At 37.8% G+C, this 16,069-nt stretch overlaps 1 protein-coding gene across 5 annotated transcripts in view; it reads right to left on the bottom strand.

Annotated features, from left to right (window-relative positions):
* Positions 1–3,403: 3,403 nt before the first annotated feature.
* Positions 3,404–16,069, bottom strand: part of kairos — a 40,366-nt gene continuing 27,700 nt past the window's right edge. For 4 of the 5 annotated variants that reach the window (XM_068302601.1, XM_068302602.1, XM_068302604.1 and 1 more), the window contains 5 exons: positions 7,622–7,711; positions 6,981–7,527; positions 6,371–6,908; positions 5,503–6,291; positions 3,404–5,386 (listed from right to left, as the gene is read on the bottom strand). In XM_068302601.1, coding sequence (XP_068158702.1) covers positions 5,569–6,291; positions 6,371–6,908; positions 6,981–7,527; positions 7,622–7,625 — 1,812 coding nt within the window. In that variant the 5' untranslated portion in view covers positions 7,626–7,711 and the 3' untranslated portion in view covers positions 3,404–5,386; positions 5,503–5,568. The remainder of the gene's footprint in view (positions 5,387–5,502; positions 6,292–6,370; positions 6,909–6,980; positions 7,528–7,621; positions 7,712–16,069) is intronic. The other variant, XM_068302605.1, reaches the window with a different exon arrangement.

The following is a 16,069-nucleotide window of genomic DNA, read 5'->3' as shown; positions in this document are numbered from 1 at the left end:
ACATATATGTACATACATATACGTTTCTTTTTTCATTTTTGGTATATATGTACATAATTTTGACGTGGATGTGAGTATGTGTTTTTTTGGTCCAAGTGTGTGTATGTGAGGCGCTCGTATTTCTATGCCACCACACTGTGGGGCCGAAAGCCTAATTCAAGGAGAGACTTACCTGTCCTCCATGCATATAAAGAGTTCACTCATAGTAAATCAAGGCTTTGGACCTGAGCTGAGCAGATATAACAAGCTCTCTCTGTCTGGCTTAGATTTCCAGTCTGGAAATGTATCTTTATGCTAAAACCAGTTGTGAATTACAAGTGAATTTAGCCCACAGTCAGGAGTGCTGGTTAATCTTCGGCTTTGTAGTTTTTAAGACCAACTTTGTTTCACCTCGAATCAACTGAATCAACTTTGAATACAATTTAATCGCAATGAAAGAAAATCATTTCAACCACTGTGCAGAATTGTGGTGGCGGTGCAGGTGGTGTGTATATGCGTAGGTGAGCGCCTTTGCCCGTTTGCCCAGTCAAGCGTTGCATAAAGCGCATTAACATTTAATGCCTGGCTCCTGGTCTCTCTGTGGGTCTTTGGATGGACTACCTCGATTCTAGCACTCACTCGATGCCGAAAATTTGCATTGCATACATCTAGGCGAAAGTCGGCTTAGCTTAGCAGCAGAAGCAGCATCAGGAGCAGAATATGAAGAAGGGGGGGACATAATGTTTGATTTATGGCTCTCATCGCCTGTGGGCATTGTGGGGCAACTGCATCTGGCAGACCACTGCGTACATTGCGGATTGGCTGGCCTTCACCTTAACCCTGGTGGCAAGCAAGAAGAATCTCCATTAATCATCATCTAGACATTTGATGCATTGCTAAACGCAAACGAAATGAAAGTGACTGAAATATAGACCACAATTGCACTAATTCAAATGAATTAGACTAAATGGATGATAACAAAAAGTAACTGAAACTTGCCAAAGAAATAGATATACTCAACTTATTGCATGAATAATCTCCGTCAAATTTTCAATGAACTGGCTCGAGGTCTTCATTGCTTGACTAAATCTGAACTTAGCTCCTAAGGAGTCACCAAACTGAACTAAACTGTGACACTTACCTGTGAGTGAATTACCCAAATAAACGCCAATAAGAACAAACCATGTGTACACATAAACTATTTATTTTCGATATATATATGTATATATATATTAGGCATATGTGTAGGGCTAACTCGTATGTTTCCTGCAGTTGCAGATCAATATGAATGCCAATATATTCGATTCACATCTGATTTTAAATGCCAATCAAATCGAGGCATTTCATGCAAGCATCATCATCATCATCATCATCATCATCAAAATCTCAATTCTTGTGAATGGATATCGGGAGGACTCACATGTATGTATATATATAGAATATATATATATATATAATTATGTGTATACATTATATAATAGTTGCAGATTACTTTTTCTTTGTTTTTTTAGTTTTAAAGTTCATTATGTGTCATTATATGATTGTTACATTCAGTTACAATTGGATTTATGTTTTTTCTTCATCATTTTTTTTTGTTTCGTTTCGTCAAAAAAAAAAAATACAAAGAAAGTAAACAAAACAACTTCACTTGTAGTTTTTTTTTTTCTTGTTTTACCATTTTGCTACTATACAATTAGTGATATATATATATGTAAATTTATAGGTATGTATATATTCCAACATTATTTACATTGATAAATATTTACTTATTTGCATATGCTTGACATTTGCCTTTGCGATATAATCGTACTGCCTAAAAAAATTATGCGTAGTTTTGCCCACTTTTCCCCCGGATTTTCGGAACCATTAACTATTAATCTTGAGCACGCCATTATGTATATATATGTATGCATTTTGTGTATCAGATCGTTAAAGTAAGTTGTTCATTATGTTCATTACTTGCTCTACTCAATCATTCGATCTGGATTTAGTCGGTGGTAGCCGCTTGCTCTTATTTCAATAAATATGTTTCGTTTAATCTTAAGTCTTCAAATTGTACAACATTTACAACAATTCAATTCAATTACAACAATCAAACATGAGTTATGGATAAACAGGAGTTCTTCAGAGTCCTGAAAGCTGCAAACCCGTCTGCCTTGCCTGCCAACGAAATCATCTCAATCTCATCAATCATCGTTAACATCGTTGAGAATCGATTTGAAGTTCAATTCCAGCAAAGCAGTCGAATTCACAGTCTTCATTTTTATTAAACAGCTAGCTGCCCCATTCCTTGGTTTTAATATAATTATTATTGGTATTCTGAAGCCGATTGGGTTGTTTTGTTTTGTATCGTTTTTCTTAGTTTTCTCATGAGTAGATCAATAATTGTGATCACAGATCAGAGAGAATTACTGAATTTCTGAATCAAGTCCAAATTGATCGGAAAAAGTAACAGAAAGGGGAAACTTCTTCCCTGTAAAGTTTGAATATATATTGAGCGATTTCAAACTGATTTTAGAGATGTTTGAAGACAAACTTTCAAATTATCTTGAACGAAAATTCTCTCTGTATCGATCACTAATCAATGATCACTGAAATGGAATCTGATCTCAGTTCAATAACTAGATCTACTTGATATATTTGCCTGGCATATTGAATAGTTTTGCTTTTTTATTGTATCGGTGCACATTCAGAACAAATTGAATGCTAGTTTGGTAGGTACACATAGTTTTTATAATATATATATATATATATATATATATATATGTATATATATAGTTTATAGCCAACATAAAACAGTAAAAGAGTCACATAAACATTATTAAATATATATATATATATGTATATAGATGTATATGTAAGAATTCAGTATATACAACTATCAAAAATAGGACAAATAGAACATTTCGGTATTTCATTAAATAACAGTTGAGTTTTTTTTTTCTTCTTTGTTTTCATTGGGTTTATTTATGTTTTTGGTTTCTGCTGGACATGTAGAAAAAACCACAAAAAGGACAAAGGACAATAGTTATTTAGCATATATATATGTATGTATGTATATATAGAGTATATAGAGAGACTGCGATCGAATCGATATTGACTTGTAAATAGTTTTACTTTTTTGTTGTCCTTAATTTTTTTTTCTATCGTTTTTATTTTGTTTTTTAGTTCAAATACATTGAAATTGAAAGTTAACTTTGGGTTACCTTATTGATTCTTCTTAAAGTTTTATTGATATTAAAAAATTTGTTAATTTTATATATTTTTTTAAATTTTTATTTCTACATTTTATGTAATGTTTTTTATTTCTAGTTTTATTATTGGTAAATTTTTTATGAATTTTTATTTCTGTATTTTATTTCTCTTTTTAAATTTTTATTTATTTTTTTTTTTTTTAACCTTCATTTGGGTATTTTAGTTTTTGTTTTTCTTGTTTTCAAATTAATATTTCGGTGTTTTATTTTTTGTTTTAAAATGAATTCAAACCTTTCTTTCGTCAAGTGTAATTAATTAAAATGTTGACAATTAACTAACATTTTATTGCTTTAAATTATTATTATATGCATTAACTTTTGGTTTTCATTCGGGTTTTTTCCTTCATATTCGCATAACCATGCCCATTTCATTACCATTTCAATTTAATTATTTAAAAGAAATTTGTAAGGTTTGGCATGTTACTATATGTTTTTTTTTTTTTTAAGATTCAACTTAAGTTATGTCTATGTTGCTTTTTATTGTTTTTTGTTTTCACTTTTATAACTCTTTATATTCTTGGTTAGAGTTTAATTTGTTTTTGTATTATTTTATCTGTATAATCTTGCAGGTCATCAGCTTCTAACTTATCCTTTGGGAGTTGGGAAAATTGGAAGGGGACAGAAGTCTGCTAGTTCTTGAGTGATCAGCACCACAATTCCGAGATTACCCTGAATCGAATGTGTGACTACTCATAAGGTTTTTGGCACTCTATATACCTACTATAATGAAATCGGCTTAGGCAAATACTTAGCTCTCATCCTGCAAGGATATACGAACTTTGGAACAGCCAAAGTTGGTTTGGTTTCGTTTTCTTTTTGGTTTGCTGAAACACACATGGATATCTAAAAAAGATTTTCGTTTGTCACTTTAAATTAAGTTGAAGTTTTCTTTTGTTGTCAGTTTTTAGGGCACATTGAGATAAAGTAGATATACATATGTATAAAGATTTGGTGTATATATATATGTATATATGTATAGGTATGTATGTTAATGTTGAGTTGAGCCGCTTTTTGAATTGACCAAGCCAAATTGATAGAGGAAACACACTTGATTGATTGCAATATATATATATATATAAGTATATAGATTTGTATATATATGTATATATTGACTGATTGTTTGGCTTTCTGTTTTGTTTTCATGTTTGTTTTGAAAGTTAAACAACAAATATTGATATATAACATTTAAAAGTTCTTAACGCTGTTTGTTATCTTTGTAAGCTCAGATTGTACATACAAATTACATTTATTGTAGACATGAAATATTAATAATTAGTATTTATTATTTTGTTTTGCTTTTGATTTTAGTTTTTTCTACTTGTTCTTCATTTATGGAACCTTCAGACCGAGTGCCATGTAAATATATAATTTGGATAAATCTTTGTGTTTCTTTTATTTTTGTTTTTGTCCACCTGATATGCCTACAATTTTCCCAATACAAACACACACATACACATACGCACACACATTACGTACACATCTTTGATTAAAAAAATCATTATCATTAGCTTTGCATCTATAAAAATATTTCATTTTGTTTCTCCGTCAATTTCCATTTTCTATTTATTCCTGCCCTTCATTTTGCACTTTCAGTTTCAGTTTAATGCTTTTTATTTCGTTTTGTTTGTTTGTTTGTTTTCTTTTTTTTGGTTTTTTTCTTTTTCTTTTTTTTGGGTAAAAATTTACTTTTTTTATGTATGTAAATATATGCTGTATGTCTTGCCTAGATCTAAATATCCTCCTCGGTCTTCTTTCAAACGAGAACAAAACAAAAACAAAAAAAAAACCGAATAGAAGCAACAAACTCACCTGCAATCTTGCCACACCAAAAATAAATGTTTCTCGTTTGTGTTACCGTTGACTGCACCTTAATTATGGATCATATTGAAGGGTTAAGGTTACAGTTACGATAGCGTTTACGGTTACAGCTTCAGCTCAGTTATGATTACGATTACGTCTATGGTAATGTTTTTATGCTTATTGTTCACGGTTCACTGCTGTTGTACGTTTGGGTTTGTGTTGTTGTTGTTGTTCCAATTTCATTAGCATTAGTCGGCTATGAAATATTCGTTTTATGCTTCATTCAAAGTTCTTTTCGATTTAAATTCAATTAATTTGCTTCAGGATTGGTTCACAGAGATGCAAGTAGCTCGCTGTAAATGAAAACGAAAATGGAAAATGCAGAAAGGCACTTAATCATGGGAATGGGAGGAGAGCAATGTGTTTGAAGCTAAGGATCGATTCCGAGTTGAGTTCAGTCGCTACTTACCCATTTCGGTATTCAGTATTATTGTTGCCGCCACGTCCCACTCTACTTGCGCCTCCTGCCCCCGACCTATTTGACAAACAGATCCTTGAGGGTGGCGCACAAGGAGGCATCGCATGTATCCTTGGAGTCGTCCTCGTCACCCTTGCCAAACCAATTGAGAGTGGAGCGCATGGCCCGGCCAGCCTGGGATTGAGCTGCACTGCCCATCGATTGACGATTACGTCGGGCCCCGCCAGGACTGCTGCTGCTGCTGCCGGCGCCACCGCCAGAAGCATCTTTGGGTATGGCCCCCTTGCTAGAGCTAGACGAGCGGGCAGCCGCCGATGTCGAGGGACCGCCGGCCATGCTGGCGTTTGAGCTCTTACGGAGAAATCCCTCGATGGCGGTGCCCAAGACTGTGGCATCGACAATATTCGCCTTGGTGGTATCGGCCCAGCTCTTCTTTTGCTTGCTGCGTGGCTTTAATTTCGGCTTGCCCGAGTCACCGCCCAACGGATCCTTCTTCTGCAAACGATCCAGCATGTCCTTGGACAAGGCCATGGCTGTGCTCTTGCTGCGCACACTCTTCTTTCTGGCCATGGGTTGATGACGCTTGGCAAACCATCCCGATAGCGCCGCTGAGCTATTATCCTGAGCCTCGGTCACCAGTTGCTTGGCATTGTTCAGTATGGACACATCGAAGCTATTGGAACGTGTCGATCTGCCAGCATTTGGATCCAACAGAGTGCCCGACGATGGTGCGGCACTTGGAGTGGGCGTGGCACTTGTAGTACGCCCACGGGCAGCAGCCTAAAGAAAAAACACGAAAAAGAAACAAGGGAACGATTTGGCGTTGGATCAAATGGAATTTCGGGCACTGGTATCCTACCTGAAACGTATTACTCAGAAATGGACTGCTCGTGGTGGCTGCCGATGAACTGGAACTGCCACCCTCCGGCTCTGGTCTATGCATATCCATGGCCGAGCTGGTCAATGAGCTAAATATGCCGGCCAAGTCAGTCCGGCTGCCCAAAAGACCGCCACCGCTGCCCGATTTTTTACGACGTGTCGATGCTCGAGCCGATGTTGGCGGCTGCGGGGAAATGCTACTGGTCACTTGTGGCATTCCTTGCGGATGCTCAGAGGCCCGCCTGTAGGCATTAGCCGCGGTAGCGCCCGGCTGTGGGCACTCGGAGTAACGTCTATTGGTATACCGACGTCCCGGGGCCCCGGCACCGGCCTCATCGACTGTTTGCACTTCGCAAACCTTCTCATTGCTTGATGTCCAAAGCTTCAAGCGAGCCTTACGCGACTGCAGATAGATGTCATCCATAATGTCCAGCTGCAGGTTGTGTATGCTGCCAATGGGATCTGTCGATGGGGGTCCTGTATTGCTCTCTCGTCGAGAGTTAAGGACACGGCTACTGCTGCGCATTGTGTGAAAAAGGAATGGACGAAAAAATGTGATAATTGGCCAATCTGGCAAACATTGCTCTTACCCATTATTTGAGGGATATGCAGCGACAGATTCGCGACGCGAACGACCAAACAATGTGGTTGGAACCTTCGATATGGTGACCACCGAGTGCCGACGACCCGACGGTGCTGGAGCCTGTGACAATGTGGCCAGAAATGCGGCCTCTTTTGGCGATGGACCAGAGCCCTCGCCACCGCGCTCAGACAGACGGCGCACTTGACTGGCGGTTATACCTTCGGTAACCTGTTGCGATGGCAGGGAATGTTTGCGTGCCTCGCGCGGATCTCGCCATGGTGATAATAGATAGGGATTTACTGGTGAATCTATATCCAAGCTGGCGCGATTCGAGAATGTTGTCTCTGAGCTATCTGGTTCAAGTTCTTCTGGTAAATTTGATTCCTCAACAACAATTAGTGGCTCCGGTTTGCCATGTGCTTGTGCATGCGAATGCGGATGTGGATGTGGATGGGGATGGGGATGTCCTGGTGTGCTGGATGATGCGGAGGAGGATGATGATGACGAATTGCCACCGAAACGTGCGAATGATGTACCACGAAAGCGTAGCGCATCTGTTTGCAAAGGGAGCAGAAAACAAGAAAAGGGAAGTGAGTGGGTTTCCTTCATCCATCTCACTCTCTCTCTCTCTCCATCTCTATCTCTTACCCATTTTTGCCGCAATTGCTCAATTGCTCGCCAGCGGGGAATACACTCAATAGTCCTGCGTCCTGTGCTGCGTATTTGTGTGTGTCCTTGCTGCAAACCAAAAAGGAAACGGAGCGATCAAATAAATGTTCACATACATATGTATGTGTGAATGCGTGTGTGTGCTTGTGTCTATGTAGGTGTATGTTTGTATGACTCAGCTTAAATTAAGACCATATACACTTGACAAAAATGGGTTTTCCCTTCATCAAAAATTTCAAATACAATTGAACTATTAGATCTGCAAACACACTGAAAGTTTCATAAACACGATTAAAAACAGACTTGGACACTTCATAAAGGAATTAAAGGTAATTTCAATACTGCATGGGACCACATGTCGTATACTTGATCTGGTTGCCAAGGTATTAAGTTCGGTTTGTGTATCTTTTTGTGGAAATATTAATTTGTATTTTATCTCTCTCACTGTACGAATGTGAGTTTTTCGTGTTTTCTTCGTTTTCTTTTTTGTGGAAATTTTTCGTCCACTCATTGTCGGTTTCTATATATGTAAGTACATGTGTATAATTCATACAAATTGCAAATGGCAGGCAAAATTGTGGCCCTGTCGTTACTCCCATCACGTCGCTAACAAAAATCATGCATCAAAGTAATTAAAGCCTCTGTCCAGGGATTTAACGCTTGGCTGGAGCTCAACTCTCAGTTGTGTGTGAGAGATGTAACACAGGGACAACACAAAACCGATTTTCCACCAACGCCCCAATCCCCCACCCCGTTGCAACCCAAACAATATAATGAGCAGAAAATTATGCAAAAGTTGAAATGAAATTTCATCATAACTCAAATACCGCAAGACTTTGTGTATTTGTTGTGTGTGTGTCCCCTCAGTGGGAGCTGCAAGCAGTAAGTTCCCGCGTCGGGGTTTTCCATGGACTATGGATGGAGGGATGAAGGGATGGAAGGGGCAAGCGTTGGCGGTAGCAGCGGCGGCGGCGGCTGGTGTCGACAGGAAATCGCGACCACAGCCACCACAACTTTTCCCTTTGAGGTTAACTACAGCTAAAGGCAAACCAACTGAATAATGAGTTTTGTCCCATATTAGTTGGCCATTGAAGCCATAATGAAAGTAAAAGTGATAGAAAAAAACAACAAACACAAAAAATAGTAATAAAAACAACCATCATATTGACAGAGTTGTCATCTCGCGAACATTGATGTCCAACAAACCAGGCGGAAAAAGCCGTCAATTTCCTCGGATGTTGAACAGAAGAACGGTTGGAAAATATTCCAATTAGCTTTTAGTTCTGTGTGCAAACAAAAATCAATTGATGCTTAAGCTTAAACATCCCAGATAAGTGTATTGTATTTCTAATGACTTTATTATAATTATTATATAAGCATAATGTGGCACAATCTAGATATGCGTTTAGATATTTTTCGTGTCTAGTCAAATTAACGCGCTTAAAATTTGATAATAATTTGTATTTGCTTGGTTACTTCCTTTCAGGCATAGTTCGGTCGTAGGCTAATCTTTCATCAAATGCTCACAAATGGCAATCACAAGGACAATTGTCACAAAATGTCCAGGCTTAGATGACTTTTACAATTATCCGCCATCCACCTACAAATCGTAGCCGCAATGCCGCAGAGCGCACAGACCTTGGACACACCGTCTGGCCACGCCACGCAAATTACATAAATAGAATGGCCAGCTAAGGGAAGGGGGAGAGAGAGAGAGACTGGAGGGGTGGGCTTGAGTTGGGGATGTGGAAAATTTGGACTTTGTGTTGGCTGTCTTTTTGATTTCATTAAGCACCAGCAGAAGGGACTTGCATTTGTCCTTTTGTATGTCTGTTTGTCTGTTGGTTGGTTGGTTGGTTGGTTCGTCGGTTCGTTGGTCTGTCTGTCCGACCGTTTGTCTTTTTGCTCTTTGGTTTTGTAGTCTTTAGTCTGGTTGATGATGCTGATGCTGCTGCTGGTACTTGCTGGCGCTTGTCGCTTGGAGCTGGCTGCAATCCTTGAGCTGAATGCTTGAGTCTAAGGAAGTTTCCAAGTCGCAAGTTCATTAAGCTTGTAAATTGGCAATCAACACCAAAGTTGCGGCTTTGTGTTAGAGTTAATTAGCCCGTCTATGCCACTGACAGGACGCACTGCTTGAATATGGTAACGCCCACGAGCAGCAAACCGTCAACTGTCAGCAGCGGCTGCCCCACCTCTACGACCGCCCATTACTCCCACACCCGGAGCCTTTGACATTCGGCGGATTGTGGCTGGTCATGCTTCCCCTATGTCCTGTTCGCTCTCACTCTCTCTCTCTCTCTCTCTCTCTCTCTCTCTCTCTTTTTACACATTCTTTCTATATGTATCTATCTTTGTTTGCTCGGGTTTTTCAAGAGTCCCTGCGTTTCAAATTCAGGTTTGGTTTACGGTTCCCTTTTTTTTATTTTTGGTTTTTTTTCTTGTTTTGCAAGTCCTGACTGACAGGATGACCTTCACCCATGCATGAACACTGCCATGTCCTGCGGGGCCGACTTAAAAAAAAACCGAAGAGAAAACCTAACACGAAAACGATGGAGTACAATGAAAGGCTTTATTTCAACATTATTCCACTTGTCCTAGCAGTCATTGAATTGTGCATTTGAATGGAAATCTTGAAGTGATATTAAATTTTCAATTGAAATAGAACACGAATTGGCTATACCCTGCAATTGAACAGAAGTCTTCGTATCTACGATGAAGATCAGTTTCATCTTACATATCATAAAGTCATATGAAACCCGAAGGATCTAGCACCGATATCAGTGGTAAGTCAACAAAGTATTGATAAAGTCCCTACTTCAGTACTTACAGCTTATGTGAACTTTTAAATTAATTACAACGTAATTAGTTTAGTTTACTTGGCATCGTACTTTCGAGTAATGCTTAGATTAACTAAACTAAGTTTGCTTAAATCATGAGGTAAAGTTGAGTATGTTAAGCATGTTTTATACTCGTCGTTATGGCATCCATTTTTATTGCTCTTGTCATCACATTTGTGACATTGTGAAAGAAAGGAAAACATTTTATGAAAGAACTTAATGCAATATTTCTCAAGAAATATCCATATGTGCGTATATGTACATATGTATGTATGTATGTGTATGTATATATGTATATCCGTTTTATCGTTTTTTTTTTTTATTTTTCTCAAGTCCATTTACAAGCGAATGAAAAGCAAATAAAATGTCCTTTCAATTGCCATCGCACTCTTATTAATATATACGATACATATCGTATGATATGCCCCTCCCCCAAACACACACACACCCACACTCACACAGAGATACACACACACACACAGATACACTCCATTTGCATGCGAGTATTTGTCCAGTTGATTTGACTTTCACTTTAATCTATCTCTTTCTCTCTTATTTCCTTCTTGGTATGTTCATCTCTTTGGTGAGTGATTGATTGACTCACGCTGACCAGAGACATCAGAGAACCAGGAACCAGTAACCAGTAACCAGCAACCGAATGACAACGGATAAGATGGCTAAAGACGAGACAAGAATAGGTGGTTGGTGGTAGGTGGAAATAAAGCTAGTGGAGCCACTCGATTGATAGATTGACGCATTGAAAGATGTCCCTGTTCGCTTCGCTCAATTTCAGCTTAGCTTTGTTTAATGGACATTCCCACACACAAAAGTTTACAAACCACTTTGACAACTGCAAAGAAATTATATAAATAAACTACGCAAACATTAATTTTTTTCGAATTCTTTGAATTTTTTCATCGTGTCACATCAGCAGCATTATTAAAATGCAAAATGGTATTCGTAGAATCCTTCTAATTAGTGAAGGATAATATCAATTAAGTATTGCAATTTCAAAAATTCTTTTGTATTTTCGCTCTGGTGATTCCCTTATACATATTTTGCATTCCAATTCATCTGCATTATGGCACTCCAATTAAAATGCCAAAAACATAAACAGGAATTTATAAATCAACTATTCTTAGGCATTCATAAGATTAGTGAAACGAGGAAACTTGCCCAGTAATTAAATCTTCTACTTCAATTCATTTCTAGTTGCTGTTATCCAAGTGAAGCAAATTAAAACAGGGATCAAACAACAAGGATACTTTGTTTTTTTCTTTTGAGGAAGAAACAAGACACACTCACTGATCATGAATGAGTTTAAGTCCATATTCTATTTAGTATACAACTAAAGACTAATACGAATAGAGTGGCTTGACTTTGACCTTGAAGCAACCTATTTACTGGTGACACCATTGGACCCTATCAACATTGATTGCACAACACTAGACAAAGCAGTTTAATTATACCTTAACAACACATGATTCCCAAGCTGATTTCTTTTCTCTTTCAAATAAGCTCCAACAATTGCAAGTGGCTTGCTCCTCTGTCGTATTTTTTGTTTTATCTCCCATCGGTCTGTATGGCAATTAAAATTCAAAGCAAACACATTTAAAGTCGCTTAGTTGGGATTTTTACACTCTTCCACACAAAGTTCTCAATTTTGGGTGCTTTTCCGCAAAGTTTTTAATACACATCCGGTTGATGTATCACTATTAACGATTGAGTGTAATTTTCGTTGAGTATTTTTGCTTTTTTAAAGTCAATTGCTTATTTTGAGCTAATTATGCATGGGAAAACCATTTTGAAACCAAGCATCAGTGTTAAACAACAATGTTTTTAGCAGAGTGTTGGAAAATGACAAATATTCTTGAAGCAAATGTTGTCATCAATATATTTATGTTACGAAAAAACTCTTTGCTAAACGTTTTTAGTCTATGTCTATATTATTTCTCGTTAGGGTAATTACATAATGTGTTTGCGTGTGTGTGTAGGCTTAGGACTCATACATACATATGTACATATCATACATACACATTAAGCAGCGCGGTTAAATGAATGACAGTGAAGAGAGGGGGCAATGGAGCAGATGACATGACTGCGGCTTTCTCTTTTACTGACTTTGACATGTAGTTCCCCGATTCTCTGCGCCGGGGCCAGACAGTTGCATATGGCAACGGAAATGAACATGTATTCTCCATTCCGGAGAGCAATGCGTTCACATTCCAAAACCACCAACAGCCCACCGTCAACTATTTGGTCCCTTTCAAACCCTTTCCACACACACACACACAGACTCTGATGAATGCAGCCAAAGCGCTGCAGGTGAAATATTTTCCACACAACAACAATGACTATGCTAACGTTAATAAGCAGCAAAATCAGAGGTTACCAGGAGAGAGGACACAAAAGGCAGAGAACTAAACTTACTGGGAATGGGAGTGTCATATGGGTGGGTGGTGGTTGCTGGTTGGTGGTTGGATGGCTGTGTGTGGAGTAGTATGACATTATAAGCTTGTTAGTAGGGCATCAGAACTCAAAACTCATGCCGTGTTTTCCCCTTTTTGCTTTTACACGTTTTTTTTTTATCTCCTTTTTTTATTTGTCATCATGACATTTGCTCTCGCTTTGTCAAATGCAAAACGAACAGAATGAAGAAAGAAGATAACAAAAAAATAAACCGGAAAAATGCGACATACAAAAAACTTGCTTTAATTTCAACGAGTAAGTGCAAAAAAATAAATGTAAAACGAATATAACACAAAAAAATATGCTATAAAGAATTTTATACTTGAATAATGTATTTTTTTTCCACACACACAACACCAAAAATAACACAGAAAGTAACTCGAACACAGCCAAAGCCCAACTATTAGTTGGCAAGTTATTTTTTCCATTTCCAAATTCTATTTTGGTATCTGACCTTTTAAAACCCAAAAACAAATAAAAATCAGATGCATATTCATTAAATTTGCATACATTCGGAAAATGAACAAACTTATTTACTATTAATAATATTTGTTATATTCTATCTATCACACGGAAACAGATGGTGAACTTAACTTCTTTATACTTCATTAAGACTCTTAGAGTCCTTGAGAGATCTTGCATTTGACCACTTTCAAACTAGGCTTGATTTCGTTCAAGGGCAGTTTCTGTTTGTGCCTTACTCTTGTATTCCCTATGGCCTGACTTATTGGCCTAAGTTAACGTATCCATGCATATGGAGACGATCTAGTTATCCCTTTGTGTTACTAGACGATATCGTTTACCCAATTAAAGTTGATTCACTTACTCAATGTTTAAATTTAAAGTTTAAAGTGTTCATAAGCTCTTATAGAGCACGACTTGTTTAGTCGAACATTTTCTTATATTGAGTTCTTAGTCAATACTGAATACTTGTCTTTTGTTTGTTCAGTGTATTAACACACACACATACACACACACATACAAACATACATATAAAATAAGCATAAATTTGTCTTTCTTTTAGTTTTCTGCCTTTTGTTTTGCAATATTTGAAATGAAATACTTGCGACTTTTGCATATACACATGCCGTGGGCATTTTTGTATTTTAAATATGAAACTCTTTTACTCTCTCTCATACACTTTGTCTTTTTTTCTTCTTCTCCTTCTATATATTTTGTCTGACTGTTGAATATTTCTTGCTGTTTGCTGTCACATTTGTTTATGACATGCATCAGAAATGTGGCGGCGACATTGGACATATTGCCTATGTTTCTGCCTTTGGTTTCTGCAACTGTCCATGAATATCCTCTGAATGGCTTTAAACAATATTTCTCAAAGTTTTTTTTTTCACTCGTGTTACGTACATATGTGTACGTACGTATGGCTGGTGTTTAGGTATGCCTGTGCGTATGTACTTCCGTTTAGAATTTCAGGAAGAATGCCAGGGTTTCCTTTCAGTAGCATAACCATGTTATCGGTATACACCCAGATGCAGTTTTTGTCATTTTTCCATTGTTTTCGTTTGCCAATTTATAACTAAAAAGTTTTCCATCGAGTCAAAGGGAAAGAGTGAGAGAGAGCGGGAGAGGAGATGAAAGAGGGAAAGAGAAACGGGGAGTGACGGGGTGATGTATGTATTGTTGTGTGGAGCAGATTGTTGTTGCATAATACATTAACGCGGCAAGCGGAAACGGAAATGTCACACATTTGCTGCCGCTGGCAACATTGTGTGAGGCTGCACAGGAATTGCATGAGGTAGAGGAAAGTTGCAAAATCCTGGGTACTGGGTACTGGGGTACTGGCAAGCAAGACGTTGCTGGGCAGGCAGGAAGCGAAGCGAAAATAGCAATCAAAACTTAACTGAATTGTAGCACATGGCCGTCGTAGCATCACCATCATCATCATCACACCCTTCACAAATTGCAATCCTTCAGCCAGTGCCAGAGCTCTTGGCCCTGTCTCTGCTCCTGCTCCTGCTCCTGCTCCTGTTGCTGTTGCTACTGTTATTCCTGCCCGTTGACAACTACCTACAAAGTTGGTTTGCCGTTGAGCGAATTAAAACATAAATGCATTTGGAATAAGTCAGCAGCAGCAACAGAAACAAGAAGCAACAAGAAGCGTATAATAAATTATTGCATAACAGACAACATGACTGTAAAATACTCTATCAGATCCTGTCTGTCTGTATGACAACTGACATTTATAAATACTATTAATCAATTAAACAACTTACTTTAAATTGTCTCTAGAATACTTTGCTCCACTTGCTAAATGTCAGTTTAAATGCTATTCCCCTGCAACTCTGAAAAGTATGCTATGCATTTTAATATTCACCAATTAACTAAAAATATATAACGATTACTTTATTTTCTCTGGTATTTGTTAGCTTTGTCAATCTTTTCTTGCTTCACTTAGTCGCAATTCCCAGTTAAGGATATGATCTGGTACACTAAGAGAACTTGGGGAGTTCTTGATAAAGCTATAAGTTTATTAAGTTGAATTTTGATTTGAGTAATCTTAATAATTAAAACGTATTAGAAAAGACAGTATTAGTAATCGGCTTTTCCATTGAAAGTATGGATATTGTATAGGCGTATCTTTTGTACAATCTCTACAGCTTTTGTAATTGTATGATTCCTAGAAAAAAATGCAATTTTCCATAAATCCCAGCTCAATGTTAACAATGAACAAAAGAGTATTCTCTTTAATTGATATTTATACGCTTCAGCTGGATATAGCGACAATATAGACCCACTTTCTCTCTCTCTCTCTCTCTCTCTCTCTCTGTGTCTCTTAGTCGCTATCTCTTCGTCCAATATGTACCATATACAAATTTGCGCCCATTGCAATGAATAGTGGGCAGAAGTTCATTTGGTTTCTGCTGCCAACTCGGTCTCTCTGGCTGGGGCTTAGACTCTGTTCTCTGGTCCTGGTTGGAGCTTCGTCAATTCAATCAAAATTGAATTGAATTCAATTCGAAATGTTGTTCATTGAATTTCTACTAGATTATAGCTAAAATCATTTTTAATTTCACAGACACTGGAATACCATCAAGAGAGCTACAGAGAGGGGAAGATAGAGAAGAGGGAAAGTATGGGGACAAAAGTGTCCACAGGCTGT

The sequence above is a fragment of the Drosophila tropicalis genome, unplaced genomic scaffold (genome assembly GCF_018151085.1).
Source record: "Drosophila tropicalis isolate 14030-0801.00 unplaced genomic scaffold, ASM1815108v1 contig_158, whole genome shotgun sequence".
Classification (NCBI taxonomy): Eukaryota; Metazoa; Arthropoda; class Insecta; order Diptera; family Drosophilidae; genus Drosophila; species Drosophila tropicalis.
This window is presented reverse-complemented; position numbering and strand designations above follow the sequence as displayed.